The sequence below is a fragment of the Chiloscyllium plagiosum genome, chromosome 1 (genome assembly GCF_004010195.1).
Source record: "Chiloscyllium plagiosum isolate BGI_BamShark_2017 chromosome 1, ASM401019v2, whole genome shotgun sequence".
Lineage (NCBI taxonomy): Eukaryota > Metazoa > Chordata > Chondrichthyes > Orectolobiformes > Hemiscylliidae > Chiloscyllium > Chiloscyllium plagiosum.
In genome coordinates, this window is record NC_057710.1 from 1913586 (window position 1) to 1936542 (window position 22957).

General features: G+C 44.3%; 1 protein-coding gene across 1 annotated transcript in view; it reads left to right on the forward strand.

Annotated features, from left to right (window-relative positions):
* LOC122549379 (zinc metalloproteinase-disintegrin-like batroxstatin-2) overlaps positions 1 to 22957 on the forward strand; it is a 177154-nt gene that overhangs the window by 32123 nt on the left and 122074 nt on the right. Inside the window, exons 5-6 of the mRNA XM_043689436.1 lie at positions 9858 to 9929; positions 22023 to 22189. Of these exons, the coding sequence (XP_043545371.1) occupies positions 9858 to 9929; positions 22023 to 22189 (239 nt within the window). The remainder of the gene's footprint in view (positions 1 to 9857; positions 9930 to 22022; positions 22190 to 22957) is intronic.

The window sequence follows — 22957 nt, forward strand, 5'->3', positions numbered from 1 at the left end:
ACGGGTCTTATTATTAGGTTAGAGGAGGAGGGAGATTGGGAGGCACTACCTCTGTAGTGCCACAGGTTCTTCTCTGCGCTTTTAAAGGGAAAAAAAAACCTACCCGGCTGCCCCTCTGGTCTTCGTCACTTCCCCCTGCTGCTCCCGCTCTTTCTGTGAAGAGAAAAGAAAACACCGCTGCCCGCTACCGGTAAGTAATTTTAAAACAAACTGTCTTACCTTAGCTGCTGCTCGCACTCAAAGTCGAGCTGTAGAGATGGGCTGAGTGGTGGCAAATGGAATTTAATGCAGGAAAGTGTGAGGTGATTCACTTTGGAAGGAGTAACAGGAATACAGAATACTGGGCTAATGGTGAGATTCTTGGTAGTGTGGATGAGCAGAGAAATCTTGATGTCCATGAGCATAGATCCTTGAAAGTTGCCACCCAGGTTGATCGAGTTGTTAAGAAGGTCCACAGTGTGTTAGGTTTTATTGGTAGAGGGATTGGGTTTCGGAGCCACAAGGTCATGTTGTAGCTGCACTGAACCCTGGTGTGGCCAAATTTGGAGTATTGCATACAGTTCTGGTCACCGCAGAAGGATGTGGAAGCATTGGAAAGGGTGAAGAGGAGATTTACCAGGATGTTGCCAGGTGTGGAGGGAACGTCTAATGAAGAAAGCTGAGGGATTTGAGGCTGTTATGAAGAAGATTAAACAGTGACTTAATGAAGACATACAAGATGATCAGAGGATTAGATAGGGTGGACAGTGAGTGCCTTTTCCCTTGGATGGTGATGCCTAACACAAGAGAACATAGCTTTTAAATTGAGGGGTGATAGATGTAGGACAGAGGTCAGAGGTAGCATCATTACTCAGAAAGTAGGAACAGCCTGCCTGCAACAGTAGTAGAGTTGTCAACCTTAAGGGCAATTAAATGGTCATTGGATAAACATATGGATGATAATGGAAAAGTGTAGGTTAGATGGGCTTCAGATTGTTTTCATAGGTCAGTGCAACATTGAGGGCCGAAGAGCCTGTACTGTTCTGGAATGTTCTATGTTTTATGATTCCACAAAGCTTGTCAAATATTGTTCATTAGAGGAGAAAGTGAGGACTGCAGATGCTGGAGATCAGAGCTGAAAATGTGTTGCTGGAAAAGCGCAGCAGGTCAGGCAGCATCCAAGGAACAGGAGAATCGACGTTTCGGGCATAAGCCCGAAGAAGGCTTATTCCTGAAGAAGGGCTTATGCCCGAAACATCGATTCTCCTGTTCCTTTGATGCTGCCTGACCTGCTGCGCTTTTCCAGCAACACATTTTCAGCAAATATTGTTCATTACTCTGGAACCGTTTCTCTCTGGACCTCTGCAGTGTTGCCCTTCATTTTTTAACAAAACAAAACGTTTACAAACTATAAATAATCAAAATGTTATAAATACTCACCCATATGCTGCTGCCATTTACATCACCTCCAGCAAGATGACACCTCCCTTCTCTTGTCTGCCTTCCGCAGGGACCAGTCCCTCCAGTACACCCTTGTCCATTCTTCTCTCTTTCCCAGCATGCCTTCCACAATCCCATGGCACCATTCCCTGCAGTTGCAGAAGCTGTAACACCTGCAATTTACCTTCTCTCTTCTCAGTATCCGGATTTACCTTCTCTCTTCTCAGTATCCAAGGGCCCAAACATACCTTCCAGGTAAGCAGCACTTCACCTGCACTTCTCATGATCTAGTCTACTCTATTTGCTACTCAGAATGTGATTGCCTTCACATTGGGGAAGTGATCTGGCTAGGTGAGTGAATAGCTGTGAATGGAGACATTTAGTGGCTAACAATTGGTATTGTGTAATGGCAAACTATGTAATAACAAGCCCTGGTTTGTGGAGTTGGGGGCTTGGACATGGGAGAGTTCAGGCCCTAAAATTATTGAACTCAATATTGATTCTGGAGGGCTTCAGGATTCCTCAAGTAGAAAATGAAGTGTTCTTCCAGCTTACTCTGAGCTTCGCTGGAGCATTACAGCAAGCCTGAGACATAGATGTTGGCCAGGGAACAGAGTGGGGTGTTAAAGTGGGAGAAAGAGAGGGCTGCAGATGCTGGAGATCAGAGTCAAGATTAGAGTGGTGTTGGAAAAGCACAGCAGGTCAGGAGGCATCCGAGGAGCAGGAAAATCAACGTTTTGGGCCAGTGCCCTTCATCAGGAAATCCTTCATCGTCTCCTGTCCGAAATGTCAATTTTCCTGCTCCTTGGATGTTGTCTGACCTGCTGTGCTTTTCCATTCTAATCTTGACTCTGATCTCCAGCATCTGCTGTCCTCACTTTTGCCTAGTTGATTTTAACCTTACTGCGAATCCTTTTGCAAGGATGCCTACCTTGAAGCAGTTCTCCTCCTCTCTTTTGTTAAAGTGGGAAGCAACTGGAAGCTCAGGATCATTTTTGTGGGCAGAACGTATGCACAGTGGCTCAGTGGTTGGCGCTGATGCCTCACAGCATCAGGGATCCGGGTTTGATTCCGGCGACTGTCTGTGTGGCATTTGCACATTCTCTCCATGTCTGTGTGAGTTTCCTCCGGGTGGTCCAGTTTCCTTCCACAATTCAAAGATGTGCAGATTCGGTGAGTTGCTAATGCTGCATTACCCATATTGTTCAGGGATGTGTAGATTTTAAAAAAAAAAAGAAAATTTACAGCCCAAGAACAAGCCCTTCGGCCCTCCAAGCCTGTGCCGATCCAAATTCAGTATCTATATCTATCGCCCAATTCCTAAGGATCTGTATCCCTCTGCTCCCCACCTACTCATGCATCTGTCCAGACGCACCTTAAATGAATTTACAGTGCCTGCCTCTACTACCTCTGCTGGCAATGTGTTCAAGGCCCCTACCACCCTCTGTGTAAAGTACTTTTCACGTGTTTCCCTCTTAAACTTTTCTCTTATCACCTTGAACATGTGACCTCTAGTTATTGAATCCCTCACCTGAGGAAAATGCTGATCTCAACCTACCCTGTCTACACCGTTCTGACGTCAGTCAGATCCCCTCATAAACTCCTTTTTTCTAATGAAAACAATCGTAATCTACTTAACCTCTCTTCATAGTTAGCACCTTCAACACCAGGCAATATCCTTGTAAACCTTCCCTGCACCCTCTCCAAAGCATCCACATCCTTTTGGTAATGTGGTGACAAGAATTGTACACAGTATTCGAAATGTGGCTGAACCAAAGTCTTGTACAATTTTAACAGATCTGCCAGTTCTTATATTCAATACCCCATCCAATGAAGGCAAGCATACCATCATCTATATTCTCCTGTATTATTTGACAGTCCCCTATGCTTTCTGCTACTCCACCAATCTTCATGTCATCTGCAAACTTACTGATCAGATCACCAGTGCCCTCTTCCAAATCTTTCATGTATATCACAAACAACAGTGGCCCCAGCATTGATCCCTGCGGAACACCACTGGTCATCTTTCTCCATTTTGAGAAACTCCCTTCAACTTCTATTCTCTGTCTCCTGTTACTCAACCAGTTCTTTATCCAACTAGTTAGAACACTCTGCACACCATGTGACTTCACTTTCTCCATTAGTTTGCCTTGGGCAACCTTATCAAATGCCTTATTAAAGTCCATGTATATAACCTCTACAGCCCTTCCTTCGTCTATCAACTTGGTCACTTCCTCAAAGAACTCTATTAAGTTGGGAAGGCACAATCTCCCCCGCACAAAATCATGTTGCTTGTCAATGATAAGCCCATTCTCTTCCAAATATAAACAGATCCTATCCCTCAATACCTTTCCCACCACTGAAGTCAGGCTCACTGGTCTGTAATTACCTGGCATATCCCTACTATCTTTCTTGTACTGGGGGACAACATTACCAACTCTCCATTCCTCCGGCACTTCACCTGTGTTTAAGGATGCTACAAAGATATCTGTCAGGGCCTTAGCTATTTCCTCTCTCACCTCCCTCAGCAACCTGGGATAGATCCTATCCGATCCTGGGGATTTGTCCACCTTAATAACCTCTAGCCTACCCAACACATCTTCCCTATTTATGTCAACATGATCCAGAGTAATCAAACTTCTATCTCTAATCTCAACATTCATCATGTCCCTCTCCTCAGTGAACACAGTCACTTTGCTGGGAGTTTTCTACAGGCCCCCCAAAAGCAATAGAGACAGGGAGGAGCAGATTGGGAGGTAGATTTTGGAAATGTGTAGAAGTAACAGGGTTCTTGTCATGGGTGACTTTAACTTCCCTAATACTGATTGGGAACTCCTCAGTTCAAATAGTTTGGATGGAGCCGTTTTTGTCAGGTGTGTCCAGGAAGGGTTCCTTATGCCATATGTAGATAGGCTGACTAGAGGGGACGCCATATTGGATTTGGTGTTTGGCAACAAATCATGCCAGGTGTCAGATCTTAGATTAGATTCCTTAGATTAGATTACTTACAGTATGGCAACAGGCCCTTCGACCCAACAAGTCCACACCGACCCTCCGAAGAGCAACCCACCCAGACCCATTCCCCTACATTTACCCCTTCACCTAACATTACGGGCAATTTAGCGTGGCCAATTCACCTAACCTGCACATTTTTGAACAGTGGGAGGAAACCGGAGCACCCGGAGGAAACCCATGCAGACACGGGGAGAATGTGCAAACTCCACACAGACAGTTGCTAGAGGTGGGAATTTAACCCGGGTCTCTGGCCTTGTGAGATCCCTCGGGGGAAGAGCATTTCGGTGATAGTGATCACAACTATACTCATGGAGAGGGATAGGAGCAGACAATAGAGGAAAATATTTAATTGAGGGAGGGGAATTACAATGCTACTAGGCAGGAACTGAGGCGCTTAAATTGGGAATAGATGTCCTCTGGGAAATGCACAACAGAAATGTGGAGGTTGTGTAGGAAGCACCTGCTGATAGTGCTGGACAGGTTTGTCCCAGGCACTGAGCAAGGAAGGGATGGTAGTTTGGAAGAACCTTGGGTGACAAGGGCTGTGGAACATCTAGTCAAAAGGAAGAAGGAAGCTCACTTAAGATTGAGGAGGCAAGGATCCGTCAGGGCTTTGGACGGCTACAAGGTAGCCAGGAAGAAACTGAAGAATGGACAGTGGAGAGCTAGAAGGGGGCATGAGAAAGCTGTAGCAGGAAGGATTAAGGATAAGCCGAAGACGTTCTACACTTATTTGAGGAATAAGAGGATCAGCAGAGTGAGGTTAGGGCCAATCAGGGATACTGGAGGGAACTTGTGCCTGGAGTTGGAAGAAGGAGGGGACGTCCTTAATGAATACGTTGCTTCAGTATTCATTACCGAGAGGGAACTTGTCATTTCTGAGGACAGCATGAAACAGACTGATATGCTAGAACAGGTTGATGTTAGGAAGGAGGATGTGCTGAAAAGTTTGAAAAATGTAAGGTTAGATAAATATCCTAAGCCAGATGGGATGTGATCTTTGCATCCTCATTGTCCATTGGAGTAGTGCCAGATGATTGCAGGGTGGCAAATGTTATTCCCTTGTTCAAGAAAAGGAATGGGGATAATACTGGGTATTAAACTCAGTCTTACGTTAGTGGTGGGCAAAGTATTGGAAAGGATTCTGAGAGACAGGATTTATGATTACTTGGAAAACCATAATTTGATTAGTGATCATCAGTATGACTTTGTGAGGGTAGGTCATGCCTCACAAACCTTATTAAATTCTTTGAGGTTGTGACAAAACACATTGATTGAGATAGAGTACTGGATATGGTGTACATGGATTTTAGCAAGACATTCAATAAGGTTCCCCATGGTAGGATCATTCAGAAATTAAGGAGGCATGGGTTACAGGGGTACCTGTCTGTCTGGATACAGAATTGGCTGGCCGATAGAAAACAGAGAGTGGTAGTAGATGGAAAGTATTGAACCTGGAGCAGCCAGAGGTCTTTTCGGACATCTTCAACCTCTCCCTGCAGCAAGCCACTGTCCCTGCCTGTTTCAAGAGGGCCGACATCATCCCTGTGCCTAAGAAGGCTCATGTAGCATGTCTCAATGACGACCGCCCAGTGGCCCTAACTTCTATGGTCATGAAGTCCTTGAAAGGCTGGTCATGGCATTAATCAACTCCAGCCTCCCCACTACTCTTGACCCACTCCAATTTGCCTGTCGGACCAACAAATCCACGTCAGATGCCTTATCACTTGCTCTTCACTCCTCCCTAGAACTTCCTGACACTAAGAACAGCTATGTTAGAATCCCACTCATTGATGACAGTTCAGCTTTCAACACTATTATCCCCTCGAGACTGATTACTAAACTTAGTGATCTCAGACGAAGCCCCACTCTCTGCAACTGGATCCTCAGTTTCCTGACCCACAGGCCACAGTCAGTGAAGATTGAGGACAGTATTTCATCCTCACTAACACTCAACACTGGAGCCCTTCTGGGGCGCATACTGAGCCCCCTACTGTACTCGCTGTATACCCATGACTGCATTGCCAAATACCAGACTAATGCCATTTACAAGTTCACTGATGACACCACCATGGTCGGTCGAACCTCAGATGGTGACGAAACAGATTACAGACAGGAGGGATGTTACTCATGCCCCCCTACACATTAGCAGCACAGAGGTGGAACGAGTAGAGAGTGTCAAGCTCCTGGAAGTGGTCATCCACAACAAGCTTTCTTGGACTCTTCATGTGGACGTACTGGTTACAAAGGCCCAACAACGTCTCTTCTTCCTCAGGTAGCTGAGAAAATTTGGTATGAAGGCTAATACCCTTGCCAACTTTTATAGCTGCACCATTGAGAGCATTCTATCTGGGCGTATCACTACCTGGTATGGTAAGTGACCCATTCAAGATCGGAGACGGTTACAGAGAGTGGTGAACTCTGTCCGGCAATCACAAAGGCCAACATCCCATCTATAGGATTCATCTACTAGGCCAGCTATCAAGGAAAGGCCGCTAGCATTCTCCAAGATCCATCCCACCCTGGCAATGTTTTTCTACGATCTCGACCATCGGGGAGAAGGTACAAAAGCCTGAACACGTGCACCAGCTGGTTTCGGTACAGTTTCTACCCTACTGTTGTGAGAATACTGAATGGACTCACAAACTCTTAATATTCACCTGTACCTGTGCCACAGTTTAACTATTATTTACTTATCTATGCTATTTAGCTGTGTGATCTGACTGTATTGCTTGCAAGACAAAGCTTTTCACTGTGTCTTTGTATACGTGAAAATAAATTCAAATCAATTCAATTCAATTCAATTAAAATTGTAGAGCTGGGTGGTCAATGGTGTTCCGCAAGGATCTGTTCTGGGACTTCTGCTCTTTGTGAGTTTTATAAATGGCTTGGATGAGAAAGTGGAAGAATGGGTTAATAAGTTGATGGAGTTGTGGATAGTGCGGAGGGCTGTTGTTGGCTGCAGTGGAACATTGACAGGATGCAGAACTGGGCTGATAAGTGGCAGATGGAGTTCATCCTGGAAAAGTGTGAAGTTATTCACTTTGGAAGGTCGAATTTGAATGCAGAATACATGGTTAAAGGATGGATTCTTGGCAGTGTGGAGGAACAGAGAATCTTGGGGTCCATGTCTATAGATGTCAAAGTTGCCAGCCAGGTTGATAGGGTTGTTAAGGCGAATGGTGTGTTGGCTTTCATTAACAGGGGTATTGAGTTTAAGAGCTGCGAGGTTATGCTGCAGCTCTTTGGAGATCGTTAGACCACACTTGGGATATTGTGTTCAATTCTGGTCGCCTCATGGTGGGAAAGATGTGGAAGCTTTAGAGAGGGTGCAGAGGAGATTTACCAGGATGCTGCCTGGACTGGAGGGCATATCTTATGAAGGAAGGTTGAGGCATTTAGGGCTTTTCTCATTGGAGCGAAGAAGGATGAGATGTTACTTGCGAGAGGTTTGCAAAATGTTGAGAAGCACAGTTAGAGTGGATAGCCAGAAACTTTTTCCCATGGTGAAAATGTCTATTGTGAGGGGACATAATTTAAAGGTGATTGAAAGAATGTTTAGGGGAGATGTCAGCAATAGGTTCTTTACTCAGAGAGTGGTGGGTGCATGGAATGCACTGCCAGCATTTGTATTAGCATCAGATACATTCGGGACATTTAAGTGGCTGTTGGATAGGCACATCGAAGATAGTGCAATGAAATGCTTGTAGGTTAGTCTGAACTTAGAACAGTATTAGAGGCTGGCACAACATTGAGAGCCGAAGGGCATGTACTGTGCTGTACTGTTCTATGTTCTATTCATAAGCATCCAATCTTTCCACCACCGATGCTTAGTAACAGCAGTTTGTATTATCTACAAGACGCACTGCAGAACTTCACCAAAGATCCTCAGACTGCACCTTCCAAATTCACAACCATTTCTATCTAGAAGGAGAAGGACAGCAGAGAAATGGGAACACTACCACCTTCGATTTCCCATCCAAGCCACTCCCACTACTGATGTTGTGTGATCTTTAACTTGGTACACCCCAGTCCAACACTGGTACCTCCAAATCAATGAAATATATTAGCATTCCTTCACTGTTGCTTGGTCACAATGCTTGAATCCCCTCCCTAATGGCATTCTGGGTCAACCCACAGCAGGTGGACTGCAGCAGTTCAAGAAGGCAGCTCATCACCACCTTCTGAAGAGCAACTAGGAATAGGTAATAAATGCTGGCCAGCCGCCAGTGCCCACATCCCACAAAATGAATAGACTTTCCCCAGATTACGGTGAACAGTATCAGATTTTGTTAAAGTGGCCTTACGTAAACCTACAATTCTGATAGCTGAATCATGTTCTTTGGTTCAGACACTGTGTGGAACTTACTCAGGTTATCGTCATTACAGGTGTATTTCTATGATGTGATGGTTGCATTCCTGTGCAACACTGCATTATAGGAAAGTCGCAGTTTAACGGATGTAATCACATTACAGCCAACACATTTTTTAAAAGTTCAAGCTTTAGAAAAATGTCCCCAGTTCATCAATCGTAATGAAACATGCATTATACCCAGAAAGACCTGTATTTTATAAATGTTCACGCATAATTAGAAGGATGTTGTGAAACTTGAAAGGGTTCAGAAAAGGTTTACAGGCATCTTGCCAAGTTTGGAGGATTTGAGCTGTAGGGAGAGGCTGGGACTGTTTTCCCTGGAGCGTTGGAGGCATGAGGAGCATGGATAGAATAAATCGATAAACTCTTTTCCCTGGGTTGGAGGAGTCCAGAACTTGAGGACATTGAATCAGAGTGAGAGAGGAAAGATAGAAAAGGTACCTAAGGGGCAACTTTTTCAATCAGAGAATAGTGTGTGCATGGAAAGAGCTGCCAGAGGAAATGGTGAAGACTGGTACAATTGCAGCATTTAAAAGACATCTGGATATGTATGTGAATAGGAAGGATTTAGAGGGATATGGGGCAAGTGTTGGCAAAGGGTGTAGATTAGGTTAGGATATCTGTTCGGCATGGACGAGTTGGACAGAAGGGCCTGTTTCCGTGCTGTACTTCTCTATGGCTCTATAATTTGTTTCAAACTAAATCCTACTCTGTACTGATTACTAAATACAATACTACTTGTTGCAGCAGAATTCCCATCTGAATACTCCACAACACGACTCAACTTTACCCTCTGGCAAGTTGGCACTTATGACACATTTGATCCTGATCTTGGCTCCATTCTCTCACGTCCAGTGCCAAACTGTGTGAAGATCCTGCCTTAAATCAGTTGTCTAAAGTTTTGTTACTATTAGCAATTGAGCTGGTGAGAGCGTATCAGTTTCCACTCTGTCAGTCTTTCTGCTTCTTCATTTATTGTGCTTCCACAGTTCTGTTTGGAATTCTGTGATGTCTGAAGGGAGAATTAAGTTTTCATTTCTTGTTTCAGTATCAGAGTGCATTTAACAGCAAACGAAAAGTGATCAGCCGACTGGTGAATGCTGTGAATTACGTGGATTTGGTGAGTATGGGAACAGTTTGGGATAGTTGTAAATTCATTAGTTTACTCTTTATTTGTTCAACACAATGTGTAGATGGAAGAATCTGTGGGACAGTGAGACAAGATTTTATGAACTCTGTCTACACTGCAGTGGGATGGGTGTGTATGAGTTGGATAAACAGTGTAGTGAGACAGGGATTTATGGGATGGATGAATAATCCAGTGAGAAAGACCTTTGAAATGGGTGAAATAACTCCGTAAAGGCCATAATCCATCATCAAGTCATCCTTTATATACACGTGGAAAGTCCTTAACACTGTCTCAAGAATGTCAGTTTGTCTGGCATTCATTTTTCTATCTGTCAGCCAGGGTTCGTTGATTGACCAGAGATACAGCTCCAACCAGGGATCTCTTATTCTATGAGGTCTACCTGGCTGACCTTGTTACAATCACTACAATGGGTAAACAGTGCAGTGAGAGAGGGACATATGAGACAGGAAGTCAGTGCAGTGAGACAGGTATTTATGAGATGGAGATACTGTGTAGTCAGACACTGATTTAAGAGATGAATAATGAGTTCTGTAAAACAGGATTTTTGGGATAGGTAAAGAAGTAAGGGGGCGATCTTATCTTCCAAACTTGATTGAGTTCTCTGAGACTGAGGGTGTCGCTGGCTGGTAGCATTTATTGCCCAGAGGGCAGTAAAGAGTCATCCACAATGCTGTGGGTCTGGAGTCAATTGTAGGCCAGACCAGGTAAGGATGGCAGTTTGCTTCCCTTAGGACATTAGTGAACCAGATGTGTTTTTCCTGACAATCAACAGTGGATTCATGGTCATCATTAGACTCTTAATTCCAGATTTGTTTTAAAGTTCAAGTTCCACCATCTGTCGTCATGGAATTTGAACCTAGGCCCTCAGAACATTGCCTGGGTCTTTGGATTAACAGTCCAGTGATAATGCCACTAGGCCATCACTTCCCCTGTGCTGTGGGTGTTATTTTTACAGACTTTCCTAAAGCATTTGACAAGGTCCCTAATGTCCCTGTGCCATTCTGGTTTTTGTTCTTTTTGAAGGTGATGATAAGTACATTTGCAGATGACACAAAAATTAGCCAGGTAGTTGACAGAGCGAAAGAAGATAAAAACTGAAAGAACTGTGGATACTATAAATCAGAGACAGAAACAGAACATGCTGGATAAACTGACCAACTCTGGCAGTATCTGTGGAGAGAAATCAGAGTTAACATTTTGGGTCAAGTGACCCTTTCTCAGAATTCATGTTAACTTTGATTTCTCTCCACAGCTGCTGCCAGACCTGCTGACCTTATCCAGTAATGTCTGTTTTTGAGAAGAAGGTGTTAGTTTACAGGAGGATTTTAATGGGTTAGTCAGATAGGCAGATCAGTGGCAGATAGAATTTTACCCTCTTACATGTGAGGTAATGTACTTTGGAAGAAGGAACAAGGCAATGAATGGCAAACAGTGGGAAACTCAGAGGAAGAGAGTGATTGAAGAGTTAAGACCAGAAGGAAAAGGAACAGGAGTAAAGGGCCAAAGTGGACATTTTTGCGTAGAATTACAGGAGATGGATAAGGTCCTCAAGGAATATTTCTCCTCTGTTGACCATGGAGAAAGACTTGAAGACTTGGGAACTTAGGGAAGTTAATGGTCATATCATAGGGACTAGGAGACAATGAGATTTGCAGATGCTGCAGATCAGAGTTGAGAGTGTGTTGCTGGAAAAGGATAGCAGGTCAAGCAGCATCCAAAGAGCAGGAGAATTGACATTTCGGGCTGGAGTCCTTCCTCAGGAATTTATGATTAAGGGCTCCAGCCTGAAACGTCAATTTTCCTACTCCTCGGATGTTGCCTGACCTGCTGTGCTTTTCCAGCAACACATTCTCATATCTTGGGGACTGTCCATATCACAGTAGAGGAGGTGTTGGACGTATGAGAATGTATGGGGGTGCATAAATCTCCTGGTCCTGATCAGATCTCTCCAAGAACACTGTGCGAGGTGACAAAAGAAATTGCAGAGGCGCTGGCTGATATTTTTGCGTCATCGTTGGCCACAGGTGAGGTCCCAGGAGACTGGAGGACTGCGAATGTTGCGCCCTTAATTAAGAAAGGCTGCAATGAAAAATTACTTGAGAAGATTCTGAGATAAGATAAACACGCCGATGAAAGACAGGGCTTGATTAGGAGTAGTCAGCATGGCTTTGCGCATGGAAGATCATGCCTCACAAATTTGTTAGAGTTCTTTGATGAAGTGAGCAGGAAAGTTGATGAGAGTGGTAGGCATAGTCTATCTGGATTTCAGTAAGGACTTTGATAAGGTTCTACGTAATCGGCCACTCTGGAAGGTTAGATCGCATGGAATCCAGGGGGAGCTGGAAAATTGGATACACAATGGCTTGATGGTAGGAAGCAGAGGCTAATTGTGGAAGGACTGGAGTACTGGAGGCCTGTGACTGGTGCATTGCCTCAGGGATCGGTGCTGAGCCTATTGCTGTTTGTTATCTACATCAATGATTTGGGTGAGAATGTACAAGGCATGATCAGTAATTTTGCAGATGACACTGAAATAGATGGTATCATGCACAGTGAGGAAGGTTATCTAAAAATCCAATAGGACCTTGATCAGCTGGGAAAGTGGGCTGAGAAATGCCAACGGAGTTTGAGGGAAGTGTGAGGTCTTGCATTTAGGAAAGCCAAATCAAAGTAGGAGCTTTCATGGTAGGGCCTGAAGCAGTGTAATGAAACAGAGGAACCTCGGAGTTCAGGTACTCAGTTCTCTGAAAGTGGAGTCACAGATAGACAGGGAAGAGAAAATGAGGACTGCAGATGCTGGAGATCAAAGTCGAAAAGTGTGGGTACTAGAAAAGCACAGCTGGCCAAGCAGCATCCAAGGAGCAGGAGAGTCAATGTTTCGAGCACAGGCTTTTCTTCAGGAATGAGGGAGTGGCCCAAGGGGGCTGAGAGATAAATGGGAGGCACTTGGAGCTAGGGGGGAAAGTTAACTGGGAATGTGATAGATAGATAGATAAAGGTGGGGATGAAGGTGATAGTTAAGAGAGGAGGGTGAAGCAGGTAGGTGAGAAAGCAGATGGACAGGTCGGACAGTTCAAGAGGGCTGTGCCAAGTTGGAATTTTACATCTGGGGTAAGGTGGGAGGAGGGGAAATGAAGAAACTGGTGAAGTCCACATTGATCCCGTGTGTTTGGACAGTACCAAGGCAGAAGATGAGACCTCCCACTGCACTGAGGACATGCAAGTCCTGGGCCTCTTCCACCGTCAAACTTTAGCCACCTGACGCCTGGAGGAAGAATGCCTCATCTTTCGCCTTGGGACCCTCCAGTCACATGGGATCAATGTGGACTTCACCAGATTCCTCATTTCCCCACAACCCCACCTTATCCCAGATCCAACCTTCCAACACAGCACTGCCCTCTTGAACTATCTACCTGTCCATCTTCCTTCCTACCTATCCGCTCCACCCTCATCTCCAATCTATGACCTTCACCCCCACCTTCATCTATCTATCGCATTCCCAGCTACCTTTCCCCTAGCCCCATCCCCATTCCCATTTATCTCCCATCACCTTGGGCCCCTCTTTCCTAATGAAGGACTGATGCTTGAAACGTCGACTCTTCTGCTCCCCAGATGCTGCCTGACCAGCTGTGCTTTTCCAGCACCACATTCTTCAACTCACAGATAAGCAGGGCAGTGAACAAGGCTTTTGTCACACTAGCTTTCATCAGTCAGGGGCATTGAGTATAGCAGTTGGGAAATTATGCTGCGGTCGTACAGGACATTGGGGAGGCTGCCTTTGGAGCTTTGGTCAGCTTGTTATAGGCAGGATGTTAGTAAATGAGAAAGAGTGAAGAAGAAATGTTCAAGAATGTTGCCAGGACTCAATAGTCTGAGTTATCGGGAGAGGTTGGATAAACTAGGACTTTTTTCTTTAGAGCATAGGAGATTGAGAGAGGGACCTTATAGAGGTGTATAAGATCATGAGAGGCATGGATAGGGTGAATGCACTCAGTCTTTTTCCCAGGGTGGGGGAATCGAGGATTAGAGGGCATCACTTTAAGGTTAGAGTGGAAAGAATAAATGGGAACCTGAGAGGCAATCTTTTGCACAGAAGGTGGCACGCATATGGAATGAGCTGCCAGCGGAAGTGGTTGAGGCAGGTACATTAACAACATTTAAAAGGCATTTGGACAAATACATGGAGAGGAAAGGATCAGAAGAATCTGGGCCAAGTGCAGGGAAATGAGGTTAGAGTAGATGGACATTTTGTTCGGCATGGACCAGTTGAGCCAAAGGGCATGTCTCCATACTGATGATTCTAGGAGTAGGCCACTTTGCTCTTCGTACCTCCTCCCCTCATATCAGCTCTGCTGCACTTCTGCCATCATCTTTAAATCCCTGGCTGATCAATCATTCATTGGTCTCAGCCTAGAATGTTCATATGGAATTTGCCCCACAGCTCTCTCTGACAAAGAGTTTCAAAGGCCCACAAGCCTCTAAGAAAAGAAATTCCTCCTCACCTCAGTCTTAAGTTGGCACTTCTTTATTCTGAGACTATGCCCTCTACTTTCCCACGAGGGCCAACATCCTCTCAGCATTTTCCCTGTCAAGTCGTTTAAGAATCCTGCATGTTTCAATGAGATTATCTCTCATTCTTCCAAACTCCAGTAAGGAGAATAACAAACTGTTTAGCTTTTCTGGGTCTCATCCACAGATATCTGGTGGCAGAATAGGTGAGTAGGGTAAATAGAACATAGAACAATACAGCACAGAACAGGCCCTTTGGCCCTCAATGTTGCACTGACCTGTGTACTAATCTAAGCTTACCCCCCTACACTATCCCATCATCATCCATGTGCTTATCCAAGGATTGTTTAAATCTCCCTAATGTGGCTGAGTTAACTACATTGGCAGGCAGGACATTCCATGCCCTTACCACTCTCTGAGTAAAGAACTTGCCTCTGAAATCTGTCTTAAATCTATCACCCCTTAATTTGTAGTTATGCCCCCTCGTACAAACTGATGTCATATTCCTAATAAAAAGACTTTCACTGTCTATCCTTTCTAATCTTCTGATCATCTTGTATGTCTCTCTCAAATCCTCTCTTAGTCTTCTTCTTTCCAATGAGAACAGACCCAAGTGTCTCAGCCTTTCCTCAGAAGACCTTTCCTCCAGACCAGGCAACATCCTGATAATTTCCTCTGCACGTTTTCCAGTGCTTGCACATCCTTCCTGTAATGGGGCAACCAGAACTGCGCACAATATTCCAAATGTGGCCGCGCTAGGGTTTTGTATAGTTGCAGCATGACATTACAGCTCCGGAACTCGATGCCCCTACCAATAAAACCTAACACATCGCGTGCCCTCTTAACAGCACTATCAACCTGGGTGGTAACTTTCAGAGATCTATGTACGCGGACTCCAAGATCCCTCTGCACATCCACACTGCCAAGAATCTTTACATTGACCAGTATTCTGCCTTCCTGTTATTCTTCCCAAAGTTATCTGCATTGAACTCTACTTGCCACTTTTCAGCCCAATTCTGCAGTTTATCCAAGTCCTCCTGCAACCTGCAACATTCTTCCACACTGTCCACCACTCCCCCAACTTTAGTGTCATCTGCAAACTTACTAACCCATCCACCTATGCCTGCATCTAAGTCATTTATAAAAATAGCAAACAGCAGTGGTCCCAAAACAGATCCTTGTGGCACACCACAAGTAACTGGACTCCAGGCTGATTATCTTCTATCAACCACCACTCGCTGCTTTCTTTCAGAAAGCCAGTTTCTAATCCAAACTGCTAAATCACCCTCAATCCCATGCCTCTGCATTTTCTCCAATAGCCTACTATGTGGAACCTTATCAAAGCTTTTACTGAAGTCTACATGCTTGGTCACCTTCTCAAAAAACTGAGATGTGACCTGCCTTTGATGAAACCATGTTGACTATCTGAAATCAAATTGTTGCTTGCTAGATGATTATAAATCCTATCTCTTTCCAAAACTTTTCCTATAACAGAAGTAAGGCTGACTGGTCTATAATTACTTGGGTCATCTCATCACAAGGGCACAACATTGCAATCCTCCAGTCTTACTAACCCTGTAGACAATGATGACTCAAAGATCAACGCCAAAGACTCCGCCATGTCCTCCCTCATTTCCCAGAAAATCCTCAGATAAATCCCATCCGGGCCCAAGGGACTCGTCTACTTTCACTCCTTCTAGAATTGATAACACCTCTTCCTTACTAACCTTGATCCTTTCTAGTCTAATATTTCGTATCTCATTCTCTTCCTCTACAATATTCTCCTTTTCCTGAGTGAAAACTGATGAGAAGTATTTGTTTAGCACCTCTCCGATCTCCATAGGATCCACACACAACATTCCATTTCTGTCTTTGACTGGCCCTATTCCTACCTCAGTCATCCTTTTATTCCTCACATACCGATAGAAAGCTTTAGGGTTCTCCTTTATTTTATTTGCTAAAGACTGCTCGTGTCCTCTCTTTGCTCTTCTTAACTCTCTCTTTAAATCCTTCCTGGCTAATCTGTAACTCTCTATCGCCTCATCTGAACTATCTTGTCTCATCATGACATAAGTTTCCTTCTTCCGCTTACCAAGGGATGCAATTTCTGTAGTAAACCAGGGTTCCCTACCTTATCACTTCCTCCCTGTCTGACAGGGACATATCTATCAAGGACACGCAATATCTGTTCTTTAAACCAGCTCCACATTTCAATTGTCCCCATCCCTGCATTTTGCTACACCATTCTATGCATCCTAAGCCTTGCCTAATCGCATGACAATTGCTCTTGCCCCATTGATAACTCTTGCCCTGTGGCATGTACCTATTTCTTTTCATCGCTAAACTAAATGTAACTGCATTATGGTCACTCTCTCCAAAGTGCTCACTTGCAACTAAATCAAACACCTGGCCTGGTTCATTACCAAACACCAGATCCAGTGTGGCCTTCCCTCTTATCAGCCCTTCAACATATAAGAAACCCTCCTGCGCACATTGGACAAAAACTCATCCATCTGACGTACTAGAGTTATAGCATTTCTAGTCAATGTTGCGAAGTTAAAGTTCCCCATGGTGACCACCCTATTCTTTTCACTCCTGCCCAGAATCATTTTGCAAATCCTCTCCTCCACATCCCTAGAATTCTGCAGCGTCCTATAAAAAAATTCCCAGCAGTGTGACCTCTCTTCTCCTGTTTTTAACCTCAGCCCATGCAACCTCAGTAGATGAGCCCTCGTCAAAAGTTCTTTTAACCACCATTATACTATCCTTGACTAACAAGGCCACACCTCCCCTGCTTTTATTGCCTTGCCTGTTCCTAGTGAAAGATCTAAACCCTGGAACCTGCAACATCCATTCCTCACCCTGCTCTATTCATGTCTCTGAATTGGCCACAACATCAAAGTCCCAGGCACCTATCCATGCTGCAAGCTCACCTCCCTTATTTCGGATACTTCTGGCACTGAAGTAGACACACTTCAAACCAGCTTGCTGTCTGCCAACACATTCCTGTGACCGTAAAATCCTGTCCATGTCCTCCCTACTCTCATCCTTCTGTGCACTGGAACTACACCTCAGATTCCCATCCCCATGCTGAGCTAGTTGTGGGCGGCACGGTGGCACAGTGGTTAGCACTGCTGCCTCACAGCGCCTGAGACCCGGGTTCAATTCCCGCCTCAGGCGACTGACTGTGTGGAGTTTGCACGTTCTCCCCGTGTCTGCGTGGGTTTCCTCCGGGTGCTCCGGTTTCCTCCCACAGTCCAAAAAAAAGATGTGCAGGGTCAGGTGAATTGGCCATGCTAAATTGCCCCTAGTGTTAGGTAAGGGGTAAATGTAGGGGTATGGGTGGGTTTCGCTTCGGCGGGTCGGTGTGGACTTGTTGGGCCGAAGGGCCTGTTTCTACACTGTAATCTAATCTAATCTAATCTAATCTAATCTAGTTTAAACCCACCCGAATAGCACCAGCAAATTTCCCACCAGGGTGTTAGTACACCTCTGGTTCAAGTGAAGACCGTCCTGTTTATACAGGTCCCACCTTCCCCAGAATGAGCTCCAATTATCCAAGTACCTGAAACCCTCCCTCCTGCACCATCCCTGCAGCCATGCGTTCAGCTGATATCCCTCTCTATTCCTTGCCTTGCTATCACGTGGCACAGGTAATAAACCAGAGATAACAATTCTGTTTGTTTTAGCTCTCAGTTTCCACCTAGCTCCCTGAATTCCTGCTTTACATCCCTATCCCTCTTTCTACCTTTGTCATTCATACCTATATGGACCATGACTCCTAGCTGGTCACCCTCTCCCTTCAGGACCCCAAAGACATGATCCGAGACATCACGAACCCTGGCACCTGGGAGGCAACACACCAACCGTGAGTCTCGTTCATTCCCAACAAACCTTCTATCTGACCCTCTAACTATTGAGTCCCTAATGACTAACACTCTCCTCCTTTCCCTCCTTCCCTTCTGTGCCAGAGACGTGCACCCGACTGCACACCCCAGTAAGTCGTCCCCCCAACAGTATCCAAAACAGTATACTTGTTTTTCAGGGGATCGACGACAGGGGATCCCTCCACTGACTTTTTTTCCCCCCCTTCGAACAGTTAGTCAGCTTTCTTCGTGCCGAGGAGCAACTGCTTCCCTGTAACTCTTATTTGTCACAGGCTCTGCCTCCCGAATGATCCGAAGTTCATCCAGCTCCTGCTCTAGCTCCCTAACATGGATGAGCAAGAGTTGGGTGCACTTGCTGCAGATGTACTTGGATGGGACACTAATGGCGTCCCTCACCTCAAACACCATGCAGGAGGAACATTCCTCTCCCTGCACTGCCATCCCTGCTAGTCCCTTTATCAGAAAGTAAAAAAAGAGAAGCTTACCTGATGTGTCCCTACTGTTTAATGTTAGAAGAGTGGTTGGGTGGGAAGCCCTACAAAGGTGGGATATTGGGTTGAGAAAACACTGACTTATAAAGCTGGAGGGAAATAAAAAGTCCCTCCTTTCCCAGAAACCTCTACTCTCCAATGTCAAATGTAAAAGCTCAAATCAGTCACTCACCACTCCCGACAGGCCCTGGTCCAAGCTTCCGTCGTTTGAGCTGCTGCTGCTGAAAAACAGAAATGGAGGTCTCCCTGCGCTTGAGCTAAGTTTCAAACATTCAACATTCAAATCAGTGACTCAATGCTCCTGACAGGCCCCTGGTCCAAGCTCCCGCCCTTCGAGCTGCTGCTCCTGCTGCTGCTGAAAAACCAATTTCAAGTACAGCCGCAACATGATGTCCCAACTCTTATACTCAGTGCACTGACGAATAAAGGTAAATGGCTTCTTCACTACCCTGTCCACCTGTGACTCCACCTTCAAGGAACTATGAACCTCCACCCCAAGTTTATGAGATTGGTTAACAGTGCAGGAAGATAGTTATTTATGAGATAAGTAAACGGTGCAGTGATAGAGGGGTTTAGGAGATGGGTAAACAGTACATTGAGATAGGAATTTATAGGATAACCATGCAATGCAATGATATAGGAGTTTGAGATGAGTGAACAGTGCAGTGAGAGAGTAGTTTATGAAATGCATGAACAGTACACCGAGAGAAGGGGTTGAGATGAGTAAATGGTTCCATGACATAGGAGATTGAAAAGGGTAAACAGTGCGGTCAGACAGAGATTGAGATTCACACACAATGCAGTAAGCCAGGAGATTGTATGATAAATGAACAGTGCAGTGAGAGAGAGATTGTATGGTGAGTGAACAGTGCAATGAGAGAGGGTTTATGAGATGAGTAAACAGTATCATAAACTAGGAGTATATGAATACTACCATGAGACAAGAGTTTGAAATAAGTGAAGATTAGGTGAGATAGGAGTTTGTAAGATGTATAAATAGTAGAATCTTCAAATTAGCTTTATTGTTATGTGCATTCGAATGAGTGCAGTGAAAAATTTGCGATGTTGCCGTTATGGCACCATCTTAGGTACAGAATACCGACGTAGAGATACTTAAGTATTTGTTACAGAATTGAAATAATAAATAAAAATCCGGTATAAGAATACAATGTTTTATAAAAGTACTCAAATTACAGTCCTTTTCATAGGCCAGCACCTAGCCTCCAGACCACACTAGGCCAAGTCGCCACACCACGCCAGGCTTCAAAACTTGAAGCCTCACTTCCACTTCACAAGGACAATGCCTCCACAGCAGTAACCTCCAGTCCAGGACACCCCCCTTCAGGACTTGTTTGTCCGCGCTGGCCTCCGGTCTGTGACTCGCCTCCCCATGGCAGCCTCCAGTCCAGGACTTGCCTCCCCTGTGGTGATGTCTAGTCTGGAACTTGCCACTGGGACTTGCCTCCCCTCTGACAGCCTCCTGGACTCACCTCCCATTCCAGCCTAGTCTCAAACTCGTCTCCAGGGCTGATCTCCCACGCCTGCCTGGTCTGGGACTCCCCTCCGGGAGTTGCCAATGATGCCCTCCAATCTGGGACTCACCTCCTCCATTTCCTCCAGGTAAATTTAAGAAGTTAAAAATTTGAAGGAGAAAACTGCAAAAAAGAGAAAAAGAATGGGCGGACCAGACTAGCTCTTGCAACTTGGCATTACAGTGAGACAGGAGTTTATAAGATAGTAAACAACACAGTGAGACAGCAGTATATAACATGAGTAAACAGTGCAGTGGGACAGGAGTTTATCAGATGGTTCAACAGTGCAGTGAGCAAGGAGTTTATGGGTTGGAGAAAAAGTGCAGTGATATCAGAGTTTATTAGATAAGTGAACAATACAGTGAGAGAGAAGTTTGAGATAAATCAACAGCTGAATGAGACAGGAGTTTATGTGATAGTAAACATTGCAGTGATTCTGCAGTTCATGAGCTAGAAAACAGTACAGTGAGAGAGGGGTTCAGGAGATAGTTTAGCAGTGCAGTGAAACATGGGTCTATGAGTTGGGGAGACAAGTGTATCTAATAAAATGATACATTAGGAACAGAGAGATGATTAAGTAGTACAGTGGGACTAATTATGTGATTGGTAAACGGTACAGAGCTGTGGGACAAGAGTTTATGGGATGTCAGAATAGTGCAGTGAAGCAGAGGTTTGAGATTAAACAGAAAGTGCTGACAAAACTCAGCAGATCTAGGAGTACCAGTGTGGAGATATAACCAAAGTTCAGGAAAGTCAGATCAAGCATGAAATAGTGACTTTCTTGTTCACAGATGCATTCTGATCAAACAATTTTTGCTGGTACTTCCTATATTTCAGTTTTCCAGCATCCATAGTATTTTGTTAAAAATCACACAACACCAGGTTATAGTCCAACAGGTTTAATTGGAAGCACACTAGCTTTCAGAGCGACGCTCCTTCATCAAGCGAGAATGGAACTTTTTTAAAAAAAGATTTTGTGATTTACACATGAAAGAAGTGAAACTATCACTGTATAATAACAGATGAAAGGCTTAACAGACAATCAATTTTTCAATGTATAATTTCAGTTACATCACACTAAATTTTTGCTATAAATTCTGTGTGTTAGGATTGAGCCCTCCACTATTACCTGATGAAGGAGCATCGCTCCGGAAGCTAGTGCTTCCAATTAAACCTGTTGGACTATAACCTGGTGTTGTGTGATTTTTAACTTTATACACTCCAGTCCAACACTGGCATCTCCAAATCATGACTAGTATTTTGTTGTTATACTTGGTTTTTGAGTTTATATACAGTGCAATAAGAGTGAGTTTATGAGATAGTTAAACAGAGCTTGGAAGAGTCATATCAAACTTGAAGTCCTTTAACTCTGTTCTCACTGCTGCAAGTGTTTCTCCAGCACTCTCTGCTTTTGTTTCAGATTTCCAGCATCCAAAGTATTTTGCTTTTTCTTTTAGATATTTATAAGCTGTACAAGCAGTGCAGTGAGAGAGGGGTTCATGAGGTGGATGTGCAGTGCAGGGAGATGGGTTTATGAGATGGGCAAGCAGTGAAATATGTGAAATAGTGGTATTCTAAATGCAATAATGCGATATGCAGATGGTAATTTCAGTTGTTAACTGCTGAAGTTGTGTCTCACTGCAGTTTTACAGATCACTATATATTCGAATTGCCCTGATTGGTGTTGAGGTGTGGACAACTGACCAAATAGTAGTAGATCACAATGCTTTGGGAACAATGAAACGATTTCTTAACTGGAGGAAAACAAATCTTCTACCAAGGCTACACAATGATAATGCTCAACTCATAATGTAAGCTGGTTTTACTTGCAGCTTTGAATTTATCAGAATGAAACAAGTCAAAATGGAGTATGATGTGGTGAAATGTAAGGTTGTTAAATGTGACAGGTGAAATGACAAAGCAAACTATCATATAAAGGGAGAAATCCTGTGCAATTTTGAGGCATCAAATAATCTTGGTCATTTTGTGCATAAATCACAAAAGGTTAGTGTTCAGCTTCAGGAAGTAATTAAGAAGTCTAATGGGATACGAATGTTATTTTTGAGAGGAAATGAGCGTAAAAGTAATGATCTTTATGTGTAAAAAGGCACAGGTGAAACCAAATTTTGAATCTCTTGTGTCATTTTTTTCTTCCTATTTAAGGGAAGGTGTAAATGCATTGGAGAAGATTCAGAAGAGGCTTAAGAGATTGGCATCTGGAATGATGACGCTATCATTATGAGGGATAATTGGGCTGGGCTTGTTTTCACTGGAAATTAATAGTGTGGATGATTTGATTCAAGTTGATAAAGTCCTGAATGGTCTTCACAAGGTGGATGTGGAACACAGAATCGTAGAGTCATACAGCACACAAATAAACCTTTTGGCCTAGTACATCCAGGTTTCCTCAACGGAACCAGCCCCATTTGCCTATGTTTGGCCCATATCCCTGTGAACCTTTCCTATCCTCACCAATCTATCGTTCCTTGTATTCTTTCTTAAATGATTACCCACCCATAGTGTTGATGACACAAATACCTCTGCTTGCAGCCTCTCAATTGCCACCCTGGCTTCCCACA